Raw genomic sequence first — 18,993 nt, forward strand, 5'->3', positions numbered from 1 at the left:
AGTGATTTAAAATAAGCTTACTTAAAAGTGAAGCTCTTCCTCCTACATAGTCAGCTGTATTAGTTTGCTGAAGCTACCAATAAAGTACCACAGACTGGGTGGCTTAAAAACAAATTTATTTTCTTACCATTCTGGAGGCTACCAATCTGAGACCAGGGTGTTAGCAGTATTGGTTTCCTTTGAGGTCTCTCCCCTGGGCTTGTAGATAGCTACCTTCCTGCTCATGCGGTGTTCCTTTCTGTGCTGTGTCCTAATCTCTGTTTATAAAGACACCTAGTCATATTGGATCAGGGCCTACCTTAATGATTTCATTTCAATTTAATTACGTCTTTAAAGACCCTGTCTCCAAAGTCACATCCTGAGGTATTGGGGGTTATGAGTTAAATATGCAAATTTTCAGTTCAGTTCAGTTGCTCAGTCGTGTACGACTCTTTGCGACCCCATGAATTGCAGCACGCCAGGCAGCCTCCCTATCCATCACCAACTCCCGGAGTTCACCTGAACTCATGTCCATCGAGTCGGTGATGCATCTCATCCTCTGTCGTCCCCTTCTCCTCCTGCCCCCAATCCCTCCCAGCATCAGAGTCTTTTCCAGATTTTGGGAGGATACAATTAAGCCCCTAATGCTGAGTTTGTCTTCTTCCCTCCCTTCCTGTGTGTACTGAGCAACTACTGTGTGCCAGACATTCTGCTAAATGCTGGTAATAGTAAGCAACTGATTTGGTCTCCGCCAAATTAGGTTTACAGTGAGGTAGGAAACACTTATAAAGTAATAACAAGTGTCACGTAAATATTACTCTTTGGGACAAGTAATAAAACTGAACTGTGAGATTAATGAACCCGCAGCTCAAACCTGAAGACGTCAGTTTGCCACAAAGCAGTAGAAGTCCGGGAGTTGGTGATGGACAGGGAGGCCTGGCGCGCTGCAGTCCATGGGGTCGCAGAGTCGGGCACGACTGAGCGACTGAACTGAACTGAGTAGAAGTCTGGCGCCAGGCAGCAGGGGGCGCTACCTGAGTACGCCTGTACCGCGGGGCCTGGGCCCCGCCCACTGCCTCCAGGACTCCGTCTGCTCCCAGGCTCACGGCCCTGCCCCCGGGCTCACGGCCCCGCCCCTACTCGCGGGCTCGCGGCCCCGCCCCCGGGCTCATGGCCCCGCCCCTGCTCTCGTGCACACGTGCCCCGCTCTCGGGCTCACGGCCCCGCCCCTACTCGCGGGCTCGCGGCCCCGCCCCCGGGCTCATGGCCCCGCCCCTGCTCTCGTGCACACGTGCCCCGTTCTCGGGCTCACGTGCCCCGCTCTCGGGCTCACGGCCCCGCCCCTACTCGCGGGCTCGCGGCCCCGCCCCCGGGCTCATGGCCCCGCCCCTGCTCTCGTGCACACGTGCCCCGCTCTCGGGCTCACGTGCCCCGCTCTCGGGCTCACGTGCCCCGCTCTCGGGCTCACGTGCCCCGCCCCCGGCCTCCCGCGGGGCTCCACCAACGGCCGTTAACGGTCTGAGAGCGCGTCTGCCTATCTAACAATAGGAGTCAGCCAGCCACGCATGCGCTGTAGGTAGAAGGGGGCGTGGCCTGCTGACGTTGGGAGGTGGAGATAACGGACGCAAGCAGGCGCGACGCCATTTGCTGCGGCCGAGCGTCGGGGAAGGCGGATCTCGGAAGACGTCCGTCGCCCGACTCCCGCAGACGCGACCTGGTCTCTCGCAGCCAGTTCGTGTCACCCTATCTCACGCGTCTCCCTTCAGAGGAGTCGCCGCCACCACTCGGAGAGAAGTCGGGGACGCCTCAAGTGCGTCGTCACCGCCATGCCTAAGAATAAAGGTAATGCCGCTTGTACCTCAGGACCACGACTCCCCTCTGCCCGGTCTCCCTTACTCTGTCCGCGGCCTCCGCATGGCCTAGGCCGCAATAACTTTCCTCTCCGGCCTGCCTTCACACAGCTAGACTATCCGGACGCGATTCTGGTCTCGGGGGAGGAGCTGGGAAGTTACTTCAGGCTTCCAGTTTGGTCACATTGGGGTGGAGCCGACGCCATTTTTGAAGGGCCTCCTGTGGGAGAACGTGTGCTTCTGCTCGTAATTCGCGCCAGACAGACCCCGGCGCTATAGGGACCTGTGGGTAGACCTCCGTGCGGCCTGGGCTTCCCGCATGGGCGCCTGTGGCCTTACCGGCAGTTGTTAACTTTCACAGGGTGATGGCTGCTTTAAGTGGCCATCAGTACTCCCGCGTGGGATTCTGTATGGGCAGTTGCTTGATAGCTTCTTTTTATTAATAAATTGTACACATTATATGGAAATACCAGTTTATCCGTTTACCTACTGAAGGACATCTTGGTGGTTTTCAAGTTCAGGCAGCTAGGACCTTGCTTTTTTACTGGCTTGATGTATTCTACAGATCCAGTGTAAACTCTCAGAGTTGCCACAACTTTGTCTCCCTCTACTACTGCAAAAATCAGTGTGTTCCATTACAGTAGTGAGAACTCTGCCGGGCCCACCTCCGGCCCATTTATCTTTTTGCACACAGATCTTTCATTTGGGAGAGCAGGTACAGAGAGACCTTATTTTATAAAATTAGTCATGAATGTTTTATAAGCCTTAGTTTCTTTTTCTACTGTTTTTCAGATAATGTCTTTTTCTTTAAAAACTATTAGGTAAAGGAGGTAAAAACAGACGCAGAGGCAAGAATGAGAATGAATCTGAAAAGAGAGAGCTGGTGTTCAAAGAAGATGGGCAAGGTAAGAATTTAATAAGTTAGGTTTCTTTCAGTAATAGTTCTCTTTTGTAAATAAAGATATTCAATTTCTAAACATAAAAGATACTGTTCATAATCTGGAGCAAAAAATGCAGTGTCCCTTCTTGCTCTTCTCGCTTTCTCATCCCCCACACTTCTCCAGAGCATTTCTTTGTAGTTATTTCGTGTATACTCAGCCTTTGTTGAGGGTTGATGGCATTTCTGTAAATACGTATGTTTCACTATTTTATGTGAACACCCTCAGAACTAAGAATGAATTGAACTGTTCAGAGGGAACTAAACTTCAAAAGCTATATTGTTGACAATTCCATGACTTAGTTGGCTTTTTTTTGATAGTGAATGGTGCTACATAGTGTGTTCAATAGACCATGGTTATTAGAGGAATGAATCCAAAGCCTTTCCCTTACTTCTCCAGTTGTACTGGCATTTATCAATAATTTCTAAAATACAGTGAAATGAAACTGAACCATTGACTTGACCTTTTCAAACCAATTAAGACTTTTAAGTAATAACACTAGTTTCCCATGTTTTTATTTTGAGTAATTTCAAACTTTGAGAAAAGTTGGGAGTTTAAGTACCATGAATTCCCTTAAACACTTCACATGTGCACGTGTGTGTTTGTATGTGTCTCCATCCATCTTGAACCATTTGGAAGTTGATTGCAGACATCATGGTACTATGGTACTTTTCCCTGACTATGAGTGCTTCATCATGCGTCTCCTAAGAACAAGTCTATTCTCAGATAACTAAGGTTATCAGTTCAGTCGCTCAGTTGTGTCCGACTTTTTGCAACCCCATGGACTGCAGCATGCCAGGCTTCCCTGTCCATCACCAACTCACTCTCAGGTATTTTAACGTGAATATATTATCTGTCCAGTATATAATCATATTTAAATTTTTATATTTATCTCAGTAATTTCCAGCAGTTTTTAACAAATAACTTTTTCTAATTGTCTCTTTTATAGAACTTGATGAATTTGTTCATACCATGAATATGTATAAGCCACTGAAAATGAAACACAGTATCTGGCTGAAAGACCTTTTTATTTCTTAGCCTTGGTCATTTTTACCTCCTTTAGCAATTGACTTTATTTTGACTACCATTAGTTCTTTTTCATGTTTCCCCCTCCCTCTTTGGAAGAGAGGCTACCTTTTAATTGACCAGCAATATTGAGGTGGTAAATGGGTGCTAGATTCACTGCAGTCTGAGTAACACTGCCACTTTGCAATCCCACAGGTGAACCTTTGAAAGTTAGGTTTCATTATATTTACACACTGGTGGATAGCCTCTTCTTAAACACAACTTGAGTAAGCGAAAAGTTCTGGAGTGACCCCATCCCCCACCTCCAATCTTCTGGGCCACAAGAGATGACCCTTGTGCAAGCCAGGGTATAATCTCAGTTTTTCAAATGGCAGCAAAACAGGGTGGCTTCCTCAGTACCATTTTGGAAAGATTTTGATTTAAAAGTTTGGCATTTGCCTGGGAACATCTTTCCAGCTTTACAAAAACCAAAATAATCACAAAGACATGAATAACGTTCAAGCTGCTTTTATTTGCTAGTGTACCAAAAATTGTGTTGTGACCAGTCTCTAAAGGCTAACCTTCCTCTGAGGGAAAGGAGATCCATAACTGGGTGAGGATCCAAAGTGAGCGATTGATGAGGAACATTTTAGTGTATATTTTGGGACAAGCCACTTTGATCTCCAGAAGTAGAGCATACAGTGATGAAGACCATGGTCAGTCTACTTAACTCACAGTGAGTAAGTAGGTAATTAAAATATTTCTGGTAGAGACAGCTTGTCATGGACATGGCATTCCACAGCTTTGATTCTGGCTCTGCTGTATACTAGGTGTTTATCACGCCCTTGTATTTAACTTTACTGCAAATACTTACTCCTAACCAACACACCTATGTGTTCTAATGAACTTATGTGGACTTTAAGTTGCCTTTATCAGAAATTGAGCAATGTCCTATACCCTTTTCTTTTCCCTCATCCAGAGTATGCCCAAGTAATCAAAATGTTGGGAAACGGAAGATTGGAAGCGATGTGTTTCGATGGTGTTAAGAGATTGTGCCACATCAGAGGGAAACTGAGAAAGAAGGTAGCTGTGGAGACTTGTTTTACTTTAATATAAAATTATGGTTAAAGGGGGAGAAATGGCAGTAAGGTTTTTATGGGCCAGGGACCTTTTTTTAGCATCGTTTATGTTGTATTCCTGCCCAAGGTGGTTAACCTGAATCTAATCGTGAGAAAATAATTAACAAGCCCAAATTGAGGGGCACATTGTAAAACAAATCATCTGACTGTGAATATTGGGTTGGCCGTAACAACTTAAGGAAAAACACGAGCCAGCTTTTTGGCCAATCCAATACATGCAATGTTACTGTCATGAAAGAAAAAAAAATGCTGGAAGGTCTATTTCAATGTAAAGAAGATTAAAGAGACTCATTGGTTATGTGCAATAAGTGGTCCTTATTTGGGTTCTGACTTGGGGTTGGGGAAAATAGTTGTAAGGAGTGTTAAGAAATTTGAATATGAACTAATGGTAAATAAGTGTTGTATTAATGTTAAATTTCCTGAATTGAAATCATGAATGGACAGCCTTGGAAAGAAATGTTTAATTTCCCATCAGTGTAGCTGATTAGACAGATTTATTTATTCATGAGGTTGGTTAGAAGTCCCTCTAATCTTGACTTTATGATTAAAAAAATAATTGGGTCATTAATGCTTCTGTTACCAAACTAAAGGGATTTTGTTTCCTGTGTGTATTTGAGTACATGGGGGGAAGGTAAAACCACATTTCTAATTTTACTATTCTCGTATGTAATGGGTAACCAACCACTTGGAGTGGTTCAGTATTAGAAATCCCTTAATTGCTAAACTAATCGTTGGTCCTCTGGAATTATTAAACTGTCAAGTAGTTAAATAAGATTGTTATTTTTCTAATATCCCAAATGATAGAAACTTTAAAATGGCTCAGCTGCTTATTGTAGTTTTTTTCCCCTAAATGTAGATACTCTACCCATAGTTGAGTGAATAGTATGTATGTGTTGTGGGAAGACTGACTCAACATTGCTCTTGGTTGAATATTTTTATTTTAAATGTAACCTGTTCTGGCTTTTATAGGTCTGGATAAATACCTCAGACATTATATTGGTTGGTCTACGGGACTACCAGGTAAAAATATTATTAAATTTTTCATTGTTTACTTGCTTGAATTTGGTGAGCAACTGATGTTTAGAACATAAGTCATAACCAAATTTGACTAGTTTCCAGACAAGTAGGCTGCTCAGTATTGTGTCAGTAAACATTTCTTAAGGGCCAGTTCTGTCATAGGCATTGTGCTGGGTACCCCAGGGATCATGGTTCCCCAGTGCCAGTCTATGGAGTCTGCATTTTCACTATAGAAGAATCACAGTGTGAATTTTTCATGAAGCTAAATGCTCCTTTTTCTCTTTTGGATATTTAGAAGTTCCCTTTTTGGAATGAAGGATACTATACTGTAGTTTTGTTAGTGTTCTTAGTTGGCAGGATAAAAATGTAATTTTATGTTGGATTGCCTGCCTGCCCCAATTTTTTAAATTTATACATATTGAAATAAAAATATGAAAACCATTACTCTAGGGGATACAACTGAGTGAGTCAGGCTGCCATCTACAAAATGCTTATGGCCTGACAGTGGAGAGAATAAGAGGCACACAAGTAATTACAAGACAAATCATGATAAAAGTGTGTGTGTTCAGTCACTCAGTCATATCCAACTCTTGTGCTCTAAATTTAGATGGGAACTTAGGGAAGAAAATGGTAGTTGCCCTTCAGTGATCTCTACCTGGAGACTCTACCCATTGTGAGTCTGTGAAATCTATTTGGTTTCCACCTATTGGAACTCATCACCATGTATATATTTACATTTTGAGTGATAGTGTTTCTATTTTTATAACTCTGATCATACTCTGATTTTTTAAATATATGTTCCAGAATAAAGAATTAAAATTACTACTTTAAATCAATGGTTCTCCACGGTGGGTGACTTTCCTCCAGGAGACATTTGGCAGTGTCTGGAGACATGACTGGTTTGTACACATGGGGGTAAAGGGCAGTGCTGTTGGCATCTAATTGATAGAAACCAGGGGTGATGCTGAACATCCTAAAACACACAGATTTGTCCCTACAGCAAAGAATTATATGGCTGAAAACATAAACAGTGCTGACATTGAGATAGAGTGCTCTAAACTCATTATTTTAATGTCCACTTTCTTCTTTTGATCTTAAAGAGAACCTCAGAAGTAGAATTAATTCCCTGTTTGACAGATACAGAAGTCAAGGTTCTGAAAGATGTAACATTCATGCATGCGTGCTAGCGTGCTGAGTTGCTTCAGTTGTGCCTGACTGTGACCCCAGGGACTGTAACCCACCAGGATCCTTTGTCCATGAGCTTCTCCAGGCAGGAATACTGGAGTGGGTTGCCATGCCCTCCTCCAGGGATCAAACCCGAGTGTCTTAAATCTCCTGCATTGGCAGGTGGGTCCTTTATCGCTAGTGCCACCTGAGTAGCATTCATATTGATACTCTAAAATGACAGCTAAAATAAATGTTCTGATTCTTAATTTCTCATGATCCTTCTTTTATGCCCCTGCCACGGAGAGGGTGGTACAGGGGCCAGTAGTATCACTAGCTTTCAGTTACTTGTTAGAAATGCAGATTCTTGGACCCCACCCCAGGCCGCCTCAATCAGAATGTGTGTTTTAACCAGAATCCCCTTGGGCTTCTGTGCATAATGCTTTTTGAGAAGTGCTGGTCCTGAATCATACCATTCTTGGGTCACTGTGATCACTTTCCTGCCTTTCTTTGGACCTTCTTTCAGGTCCAAAAATTTTTTTGAACTTGTGACAATTGGCTTCAACCCGTTTTTCTTCCTTAATTAAGTCAGATTCTTTTCAAATGGGAAAGTGTGAATGTTATGAAGCATTCATTTTCAGTGGGACACTTGCATCAGAAATAGCCATGTATTTTACAAATACACTCTCATGGTCTTCATTCCACAACTCCTAATTTATCAGGAGATATAAAAGCTCCACCCAGGTAGCATTACTGGTTAAGAATCTGCTTGCCAAGACATGGGTTAGATCCCTGGATTGGGAAGATGACCTGGAGGAGGAAATGGCAACCGACTCCAGTATTCTTGTCTAGAGAATTCGATGGACAGGGGAGCCTGGTGGGCTACAGTCCATGGGATCACAAAGAGTCAGAAATGACTAAGCATAGACATAAAAAAGCTCCACAAGAGATTCTGATGGATTTGTACCCTAAGAACCACTGATTATGGAAAAGTATAATAATTCCCTTAGGTCATTATCCCCGTCTCAATTTTTGAATTAGTGTTTAATCACCTATAAATTATGGTCCCAGTGAATTTTTATTTTTCAAAAGACTTCTAATCCCAGGGTAACTAAAAGATTGGGTCTGCACAGTTCTGCTTCTTTTGAAGTGAAATCTATATAAATGTCTTCCCTAAGCTTGTTGATCATTATTTGCTTACATATGCAAGATTCTTCAGACTGACCTAAACCGAAGAATGTTTTTCAGAGCGTAGGAGAAAACTTTAAAATTTAAGAAAAGAAGAGTTTAATAGCACAACAGTGAAATTTAATTTTTTATCCAGTTTGAAACTAATTTATGAAATTAATGGATAGTATTTTGGCATAATTATTTTTAAACATTATGTGTCTCTTTTTAAGGATAATAAAGCTGATGTAATCTTAAAATACAATGCAGATGAGGCTAGAAGTCTGAAGGCATATGGCGAGCTTCCAGAACATGGTAATGTCTGAGTTATTAACCTATTAATATGCTGTTAATCCTTGATTTAGATGAAGGAATTTTGATAGAATTTTTTGGATTTTGCATATTTAGCTTTGTCTTTACGTGATTCAGTCCAAGTATGCCTACCTTCACTTCATATTACTAGACACCTTAAGAAGAAAGTAATTGAGATTCTGTTTCTAATAACTATATTTTTGGTGAGGATTTATCGTTTATGAGCCCTGGACTATATTTTGGTTATTGCATATTACCAAGAAAACTGTTATTTTACTTGGGTGTGAAAATCCTGCTGTAATTATTTACTTCACATTTCCAGTCTAGGAAATACTAATATATCTGGGAATAGGACTAGCAGTTCCTGGTTCATTTCTGTTAATTAAGGGATAAGCATGATATAACCAAATTTTTCTGATTGATGTGTTTGATAATTTCTGGGTCGTTAACATGTACTACCTTTTTTGAAGTGTAGCTGGAAGTTGTAATAGTTCAGAGTTTGTTTAATTGGAGCCAGCCTCACTAAAAATACCTTTGTGAACAAAAGAAAGCTATTTCTATCTTGACTTAGAGATGTTGTTGTGTAAAATAGTGTTCTATATACTAGGGTTGTTAGGTAGACATTACAAGGATATTTTTGATAATGAAACAGATTAAATTAAAAGTTTGACTTGTATAGTTCAGTGTTTGATACCCAACTACTGCTTTCAGTGGGCACTTTAATTCATTTTTGTTAACATCTTGGCTATATTATATGACTATATTTGTTATTGTTTCTTAAGCTAAAATCAATGAAACTGATACATTTGGTCCTGGAGATGATGATGAAATCCAGTTTGATGACATCGGAGATGATGATGAAGACATTGATGATGTAAGTTGATGCACCTTGTGTTTCTCAACTTTGGTTTGTGCTAGTCAAATTGTTTGTGCTTATGAGAATTTTATGATCTTTTTCAATATTTCTTCCTGAAAAGATCAGTATTTGCTAGAGTATCTAGAGAAAGAGCTGTTAAGAAATTGTGAGAAATAAGATTTTATCCAAGAAACAGGCCTTTTCTTTTATTAATTGAGATATAGTTGATGTAGAATATTATGTAAGTTAACAAATGTACAATATATGGGTTCACAATTTTGAAAGGTTATAGTGTGTTTATCGGAGAAGGCAATGGCACCCCACTCCAGTACTCTTGCCTGGAAAATCCCATGGATGGAGGAGCCTGGTAGGCTGCAGTCCATGGGGTCGCTAAGAGTCGGACACAACTGAGCAACTTCGCTTTCACTTTTCACTTTCATGCATTGGAGAAGGAAATGGCAACCCACTCCAGTGTTCTTGCCTGGAGAATCCCAGGGATGGGGGAGCCTGGTGGCTGCCGTCTATAGGGTCACACAGAGTCGGACACAACTGAAGTGACTTAGCATAGCATAGCATAGGGTGTTTATAGTTATTATTAATATAAATGGCTATATTCCCTGTGTTGTACAAACATGCCTTCTCTTAATTGAAACTAGTATATTAGAAGAATAATCTTGTTTGAACCAGTTTGGTATGAAGCATTGGAATTACAACATAACATTAAAAGCCCTGTTAAAGGGACTCCCTGGATTGCCAGTGGTTAGGACTCTGTGCTTTCACTGCTGACAGCTAGAGTTTGATCCCTGGTCAGGGAACTAAGATCCCACAAGCTTTGTGGCACAGCTCCCCCGCAAAAAAGCAAAAACTGGTCCTGAGGAACACTGAGTAAGTGATACCTACCACCAAGATTTTATAATTAACATATTTCTAAACTTGGTGTATCATATTTCTATCTATACTTTTATTCCTCTGTCAGTCCATCTTACATATTTTGATGTATCTCCAAACCATTTAGAATACACCATGACTTAAAATTTGAGCACAAAACCTACAGTACTGTAATTTAAAGCATACCCTAAAATAGAAAATTAATAAGGGTTAAGAAATAAATCCATCATTCTATTTTTAATGTTACCTCCGTTTGGAGACCCCTGAGCCAGAGGGTTCCTGTGACTAAACTGTTAATGATACTTGGACAGTAGATTTATCGATAATATTCTGTGACAGTAACCTGACATGGAGCTGTTGTATTATAGATCAAGGAGTGATCCCAAGATTCTGACAGATGGGGTAGAAGACCTTTTTTAGGAACTTAAGAACCTAGTCAGAGAACATGCCTGAGTCTGAAGTCACATACACAGAGGTGATAGATAGGGTGAGGATCTAGATAGGGTAAAGCTTTTCTAAGAAGAATACTTTTAAATTTGTGCCAGTGCTTCCTCAGAACTGGGATAATAAAGACAGTAGTTATTAAAGTAATTTGAGTTGGCTTGTACGTTTTGTAAGTGTTGTTTTATCACCTGAGAACACTACTTCTTCCCCAAGGTGTTTCTCCAAATGGTTTCTGTGTGTTCTTGCCTTCACCTCTATAACCAGGTTGACTGGTAGGAGAATTTGGTATCACACTTGGCCCTTTTTTGAGGAAGTAACACTCCTTGTGTCTGCTCCCACCCCTGAGATAAATTTCTAGTCACTAGCATGAAAGGACAGACACTAATCTTTATAGATAATATTCTGCATAACGTATAGCATTCTGAAGGAATTTGTAAAGATTCACTGGCAGCAGACCAGAATTGAGAAAATCCTACTGTACAGAATTTCCTCTTCAAACTGAATTTGTTTCCCAGATAGTCTAAAGATAAAGAGGGTGCATGTGCCCCTTACATGAGGTAGACTGTTGGAGTATAAAAATTCTTTTGATTGATCTGATTTTTTTTCTTCCAGATCTAAAGTGAACTCAGCCTCGCACATTCCAGTTTTCTCTGAAGATTGTTCAACAGTTTGGATGTTAACTGTGACTCGTTAAAATAAAAGTTTCATTAGCAGCAAAATTTGCTAAAGCAGAGTGATTTTGTTTCTAAGGTATTTCTTTAAAAACTGGTAATGCTGAATTCTCTTAAGTGAAATGTTAGGCCACTTTGTTCTTTTGGTATAATGGAGCTTGGATAAAAGACATCTGCTCTTTCAAAAAAGGAAAAAAATGGATTACTGCCTTTCCTACTTTGACCACTTCCAGTAATAAGTAAATGGATGTTTTGAATAAACCACTTGCCATACACTCATTATAAATTATAATTAAGCCCTAGTTTTGACTTACCTGTTGACTGTACAATGAATTTTTATATATTCCAGTTACCTAGTTCCCTTAAGATTTTGGTACAATTTAAGGGAAGCAGAAATCTTCATATGAAGTCAAAAATGATCTGTTTTTCATATTTAAGTGGCATTTGGTTATTTTTATACTAACTTTGATATCATATACTTTTTTTTTCATGATCTTATTTTGCCACTGTCAGGAAAAGGCATTTCCAAAGTGCAGTTTTTAGAACCTGGGTTTTAATAGCAATTTTGAATTTGTAGAGTTAGTAGTTGCAGAAGTCAAACACTAGGTGGCACCCAGTTATCTTAACATCGGAGACATTGATATACTTATCAACTTTTTTTTTCTAACTTACTGTTCACGGATGATTTCCCAAACAACAAAAGACTGATCACATGCTATGTAGAATATTTTTGCAAAACAAAAAGATTATGTTCAAAAAGTTTTATTTTCAGAAGTCGTATGTATGTAAACTGGGATTTTGAGTGCTTTATAAACACTTATGTGTAAATGAAAATTTAATTTCATAACTTCTTGTACAAATTAAGCCTTTTGGAAAGTATCTCTAAGCTGGGAAAAGAGGAAGGCATAACAATGAAATGAAAAGATGGTCTACAGTTTCTGAATGGAAGAGCTGCATACAAGGGAGAAACATAAAGTCAGTATTGTGCTGTAGAGAATATTAAACCCTTATTTTGTGTTTAGGATGTATTTTATTATGTGTACAGGTGTTTTTGCTTGTATTTTATTGGCAATTTAGATTTACCCTGTGTTACTTAGTTTTCTATTATCACTTCTAGTAAGATGAAATTAAGGGCAGGACCTAGACCTACATAGAAATCATGAAAGAAGTCCTTGTAGCTTTTAACACTTTTAAGGAAACAGCTTTGAAAAATTTGGCTTTGTGATCGTCGTCATCACAAAGTAATGACGTAAGGAGTAATCTAAACCTCCTAAGATATTTAGGCTTCTGTACATAAGAGTGCTTTGCTAAATGTGTGCCCTATGTAGATCTTTCCTCCACATTATTTTACCAAGAATGTTTTGACCCTGCATCTGTGCTATAGTTCATGGTAGGGGTGGTACAACTCCAACATTGGTTTTTCTACTTCCCTTAACAAATGGTTTGTCTAAAGATTCTTTTCAAATTACAAATATGACACTAATTCTTGTGTTTGCAAGTGACTTTTTTCTTGTTGAGGTAGTAACAGTCCCATCTGGTGCTGTTGCACTCTAGAAGATCTCAAATCACGATGATTAAAATAGTTGGGGTAAACTTGTAGTTCATATGCAACACTACTTGGAGGAATTATTTTACTTGCTTGTCTTTAATGTAAAAATTAATTTGATTATATTTCACATGAATTTGGAATGGAAGTGGTCGTTAAGAAAAAAAAAATTTTTGTTACGCTATTTGATTATATTTCACATGAATTTGGAATGGAAGTGGTCGTTAAGAAAAAAAAAATTTTTGTTACGCTGTTTGATTCCTATAATACAGTGCTATAAGGTGTGCCCTGAAAGAAAATAAAGTGTTTGAAATCTAAGAATAATGATTCTTACTGCAAAGAGGGTGTAATAGTTACCACTATTGAGTTTGACAGGCTTGTGTTTTTATACAATGTTTATTCCAGTTAGAGTATAAATAAGTTGTATTACTAAGGTGGTTAAATAACCAAACCAAATGTTTGTGTAAAAAAAGAGATTTGCCAAGAATTAATTGTTTGACTGTTGAATCTTTCTTGAACATCCAGCTTCTCAAAGAGACCACCTCTTAAGGAGCCTGTAAACTATGCATGATGAAAATTCTTGTATTTTATTAAGGAAGTGGCCATTGGTTTACTCACCACATCCATGGAATTGTGGCTATAAACATGAAAGTGAAGTCACTCAGTCGTGTCCGACTCCTTGCGACCCAGTGGACTGTAGCCTACCAAGCTCCTCCATCCATGGGATTCTTCAGGCAAGAATACTGGAGTGGGTTGCCATTTCCTTCTCCAGGGGATCTTCCCAACCCAGGGATCGAACTCGGGTTTCCCGCATTGGAGGCAGACGCTTTAACCTCTGAGCCACCAGGGAAGCCCATAAACATAGTTGTTGCTTATAAAACTCATAATGACTTAGTTTAACTTAATCTCTTGTGTAAATATATAGGATGTTGCATAACAACTTTAATAAATGCAAACTGTTGTCAATACTGACTTCAGAGCAAGTGAGTAATCAAATAGATAAAAGCATGTTTCAAATAAAATACCTAGCTGGATTTATACTTTATTGCATACAGATTTAACAACATCCAGTGTTGTGTGGCTTGACAGTGAAATAAAAAGTAAGTTCTTTATGTTCCCTTACAATCATAAAGATTAAAAAGATTTGTTCCGGTATGAGATGTTTAGATCTCTATCCTGCTTATTACTAAGGGGAAGTTTCGTTTATACAGTTTGGACTCCCATGAACTTTTGCATACAACTTTGTATTTATTTGCCTTAAAGTAGCTTTTTTGCATTTTTCAGAAAATTTAGAAAAGAAAATCTGAATTACGTCTTACTAGTAAGTGTGATAAAACACTCTTAGGAATTTGGAGAGTGTGTTGGACTGTATCTTCTCTTCCTCCACAGCCGCCTTGTGCTTAGGAAGCCTTGTGATAAGTGAAGAGCGTGGACTCGGGTCAGGCAGCCTGTGCCCCAGCCCCCACTCTGCCCTTTACCTGCCCGTGACCACGCACACTTTCTCCACCTTGTCTGAGCTTCAGGGCCCTCCCCCTGTAAGATGAGAGAGAACAGTACCTGCAGAATCAGCATTATTGGGAGGATTAATAATACGTATTCATATGTGATGCACTTAGAGCAGTGTCCACTACTATTCACTTGATACCTAGGACTGTATAAGATACAATATGCATGCCTTTTATATTCTCAATTTATCATTTTTTTCACTTGCAGTCTTTGGTTCCTATAATAAAAAGTGTGTAGAATATGTTTGTATATTTATGTCAATACCGTATTTAATTGCTACCACCCTCATTTAATTCAGCATAAGACTAACATGGGATTTTCTAAATTGCCTAAAGATATTTTGCAAAATACTAACTTGCTCTATATTTCTTTTTTTTTTTAATTTTATTTTTAAACTTGACATAATTGTATTAGTTTTGCCAAATATCAAAATGAATCCGCCACAGGTATACATGTGTTCCCCATCTATATTTCTTTAGAGAAAGTTTAGTAATGTTGATAGCTCTGGTCATATTTCATTCTTAAGTCTTAAATCAGTCTTAGTGTAGATTCATGACAGGTAATTAGTACTGATTTGGAGGTTTCTTTTCCCATTGTTTGGAATTATGATTCCCATTGTCTGGAGTCAGATGCAAACTATTGCAATTAGAAATAAAATATGAAATAACTTTCAACATCGTATGAAATTGTTTTTAAACTATGATGTTTCAAACTAAACTACTCATGATCATTCTTAAAATTTTGATTTTAAAAAAATTGTGATGTATGAGGGAAATCTATACATTATCTTTTTTTTTTTTTTTCTGTGTTTGATTTGAATGAATCTATTTGGTCAGACTCCAGATACAGGATTTTCTGGGCAATTTGTTACAAACCTCTACTGAAGACATTTTCTAACATTAGGTCAGTTGTCCAGAAGGATTTCAAATTCCCAGAATCCCATTCACTGGACCTTATTTTATACTGTGCAGAGACATAGGAGAAATATTTATTCTTCGGTCAACTTTCTCACTTTTTTTAAATTTTATTTTATTTTTAAACTTTACAATATTGTATTAGTTTTGCCAAATATCGAAATGAATCCGCCACAGGTATACCCGCGTTCCCCATCCTGAACCCTCCTCCCTCCCCTCCCCTCCCTCTGGGTCGTCCCAGTGCACCAGCCCCAAGCATCCAGTACCGTGCATCGAACCTGGACTGGCGACTCGTTTCATACATGATATTATACATGTTTCAATGCTATTCTCCCAAATCTCCCCACCCTCTCCCTCTCCCACAGAGTCCATAAGACTGATCTAGCTAGTCTTTTATATTGCAATCCAAGCTTTATTTGGTTCACAACCTGATAATGGAAGATCAAAAAATGACAAAATCTGAGTAAGGTCTCATTGCTGATTTGATCCACCAGACTGTCAGGTATAGAATTAGTTGGCTTTTTGCAAATTCAATAACAATTTCTTTTAAAAAGCAAGTTTTACAGTGTCTCTGACATGCAGTAAAATGATTAATCTTGTTAACAAATCTATACAGGGATTTGTTTCTTTAAAATGTATCTCAAGCATCTTTTAAAGTGCGAGCTACAAGTATGCTATATTCTTAAAGAAAAAAGCTTCCAAAGGAAGTATGAGACAGCTATACGACACTGTCAAGAGTGGTTATATAACCGAAGAATCTAACTCTTTTAGTGTGGCAGTCTTCTACACATCTCTTCTACACAGTTGTCTCAGGGAAAAACAGTGTGATTATTGAGTTGCAAACTGAACCAGCCATCATTTTTCATGGAATACCATTTTTACTTGAACAACTAACAAACTGATTATTGAAACTTGGGTTTGTGGTCAGCATTTTCTCGAAAATGAAAGAAATGACCCTGTCACTCCAAGGAAAACACAGCATTTTTTGCAGGTGATAAAATTTGAGTTTTAAGTGAAAGAGTTGGGGAAAATTGATAACTGCCACCATTAGCTTGACAGCTTCACAGTGAAGAGGTCGGTGGTGGTAGTAATGGATGTGACTTTAATACCATAGACTGACATGTGTTGACATTTGAAGATTGTAGCAGAGTCAAGCAGTATTTTCTAAATGATTGTTGCATTTTAGTGTGCTAGTATGAAAAGATCACTGATTCTGAAAGGTTGTTGAATCACGCGAAGACACCGGGATTCTTGGCCCCCGGAGGAGAAGAATTCAATCCGGGGCCAGAGATGAGGCTTGATTGCTCAGAGCTTTTGTGTAATAAAGTTTTATTAAAGTATAAAGGAGATAGAGAAAGCTTCTGACATAGGCATCAGAAGGGGGCAGAAAGAGTACCCGCTTGCTAGTGTTAGCAATGAAGTTATATAATCCAAAGAATGTCTCGAGGAGTAGGTCCTCAGACCTACTCCCATAATTTACATTTTACGATAACACTGTCCTCAGGCAGGATGTTGCTACTGTTAAGTCACTTCAGTCGTGTCCGACTCTGTTTGACCCCATAGACGGCAGCCCACCAGGCTCCCCCGTCCCTGAGATTCTCCAGGCAAGAACACTGGAATGGGTTGCCATTTCCTCCTCCAATGCGTAAAAGTGAAGTCGCTCAGTCATGTCCTACCCTCAGCGACCCCATGGATTGCAGCCTACCAGGCTCCTCGATCCATGGGATTTTTCCAGGCAGGAGTACTGGAGTGGGGTGCCGGATACATCCTTGTAAAGACCAGGTCTACTCCCATAATTTACATTTTAAGATAACAGAAGGTTTAATCCAAAGACTGTCCTTAGGCAGGATACATTATTGTTATATAATCCTAAGGAATGTGGAGAAAGAAAAAAAAATTTTGTCCTTTCTTCCTCCTTGAGAATTCCAGACCCCTCTCTCCTTGAGGACCCCTAGACTCCTTATCAACCTGCCTAAGAAATGACTCAATTCAGTGTCAGATTGTACATTGCAACTAACTTGAAGTTACCATTTGTCAAGATTGGATGTAGTATCAAGAACATACTTAACCTGGAAAGCATTAAACTATTTCTCTCTTTTCCAAGGGCGTAGAGGCTAGATTTTCTTCATGTGTTTTAACAACCTACTGTAATACATTGAATACAAAAGCAGATATGAGACTCAATTTTCAGTTAAGCTGGACAATAAAGATGTTATTTATGTTAAAATTTAGGTTTATTGTTAAAAGGAACAAATCTAAAAATTTTCTAACATAAATATCCCCCCAAGTGAACTTACTACTTCAAAGAAAACTGAGTGTTGCAATATTAACACGGGCGCGTTCAGGTAAAAAGTTTTGGAAAATATCTACCAGCATCAGCAGATAGTGAAGTTCTTTGGGATTCTTAATTTTAGGTGTAAAGTAGGAATTAGGTTTTACTGAAGGACCAAAATATTTTTAAGTTTTGTAGGCTCTATGATCTGTGTTACAACTAAGCAGCTCTGTGGGTGTTTCACAAAAGCAGCCTGAGATAAGATGTAAACAAATGACAGTGGCTATATTCCAGTAAAACTTTATTAAAAGTAAAAGTGGGCTACATTTGGCCCATGGGCTGTAGTTTGCCAACCCCTGATGTAAAGGGGCTCAGGCAAAAAAAAAAAAAAAAACAAAACAAAAAACAGAACTGCTGCATTAGACTAACATACTAGGTGGTTTAACAGATTTCAAGATGTTCAAGGAATTCCCTGGTGGTCCAATGGTTAAGACTCCTTCCTTCCACTGTAAGAAGAAAAAAAAACAGCTCCGGTGCCCTAATTGTTTTAATCTTATTGGGTTAGGAACACTTTTCATTACAGCCAAGGGACCAGCCCCAGCTTGCCCATTTTCCTCCCCATTTGTGTCTAAACTCCTGGCTATCTCACCATAGTTGCACCCTACACCCAGCACACCTACACCCAGCACACCTTTGGGAGTGTCAGGAAAATATTCATCACATTTTTGTGCCAACAAAGGGACTCTTTCTAAGCTTTTCACTAAGAACCCAGCTATAAGTTACTGAGGGCTTCAACTTGTCAGGGTTTTGTGTGTGTGTGTGTGTGTGTGTGTGTGTTTTGTATAATTTACACACCATAAAGTTCACCCATTTAAAATGTACAGTGTTTTTTTTGTACATTTAAGAGTCAACCATCACCATAATGTAATTGTAGAACGTTTCCATCATCATCACATACCCCCCCATTCCACCCACGCCCCAATCCGCATTCAGCTCTGTTCCTCTTTTTTAAATCATTCATTTTTCCCTGAGGGGTGTAAGTTAAAACCTGGGGGCTGGTCACCATCCAGCAGAGAACGCTGCAGCAGAGATGTTCTCCTTATAGAGATTCCTCTAGTAGTGGTAGTTTTTCTTAGTCGCTCAGTCGTGTCCAACTCTGCGACCCCACAGACTACTGTAGCCCGCCAGGCTCCTCTGTCCTTGGGATTCTCCAGGCAAGAATACTGGAGTGGGTTGCCATTCCCTACTCCAGAGGATCTTCCCAAGGATCGAACCTGGGTCCTCCTGCATTGCAGGCAGACACTGTAGGTACCTGTGTGCATTAT

General features: G+C 39.6%; 1 protein-coding gene across 1 annotated transcript; it reads left to right on the top strand.

Moving 5' to 3' along the window:
• Window positions 1-1,598: 1,598 nt before the first annotated feature.
• Window positions 1,599-11,478, top strand: EIF1AX (eukaryotic translation initiation factor 1A X-linked). Its single transcript, XM_019955902.2, has 7 exons — window positions 1,599-1,821; window positions 2,651-2,734; window positions 4,752-4,855; window positions 5,881-5,931; window positions 8,493-8,574; window positions 9,354-9,445; window positions 11,372-11,478. Exons 1-7 carry the CDS (start codon window positions 1,806-1,808, stop codon window positions 11,375-11,377), a joined length of 435 nt encoding a protein of 144 aa, XP_019811461.2. The 5' UTR covers window positions 1,599-1,805; the 3' UTR covers window positions 11,378-11,478.
• Window positions 11,479-18,993: the final 7,515 nt, after the last annotated feature.

Source organism: Bos indicus, chromosome X (genome assembly GCF_029378745.1).
Source record: "Bos indicus isolate NIAB-ARS_2022 breed Sahiwal x Tharparkar chromosome X, NIAB-ARS_B.indTharparkar_mat_pri_1.0, whole genome shotgun sequence".
Taxonomy (NCBI): domain Eukaryota; kingdom Metazoa; phylum Chordata; class Mammalia; order Artiodactyla; family Bovidae; genus Bos; species Bos indicus.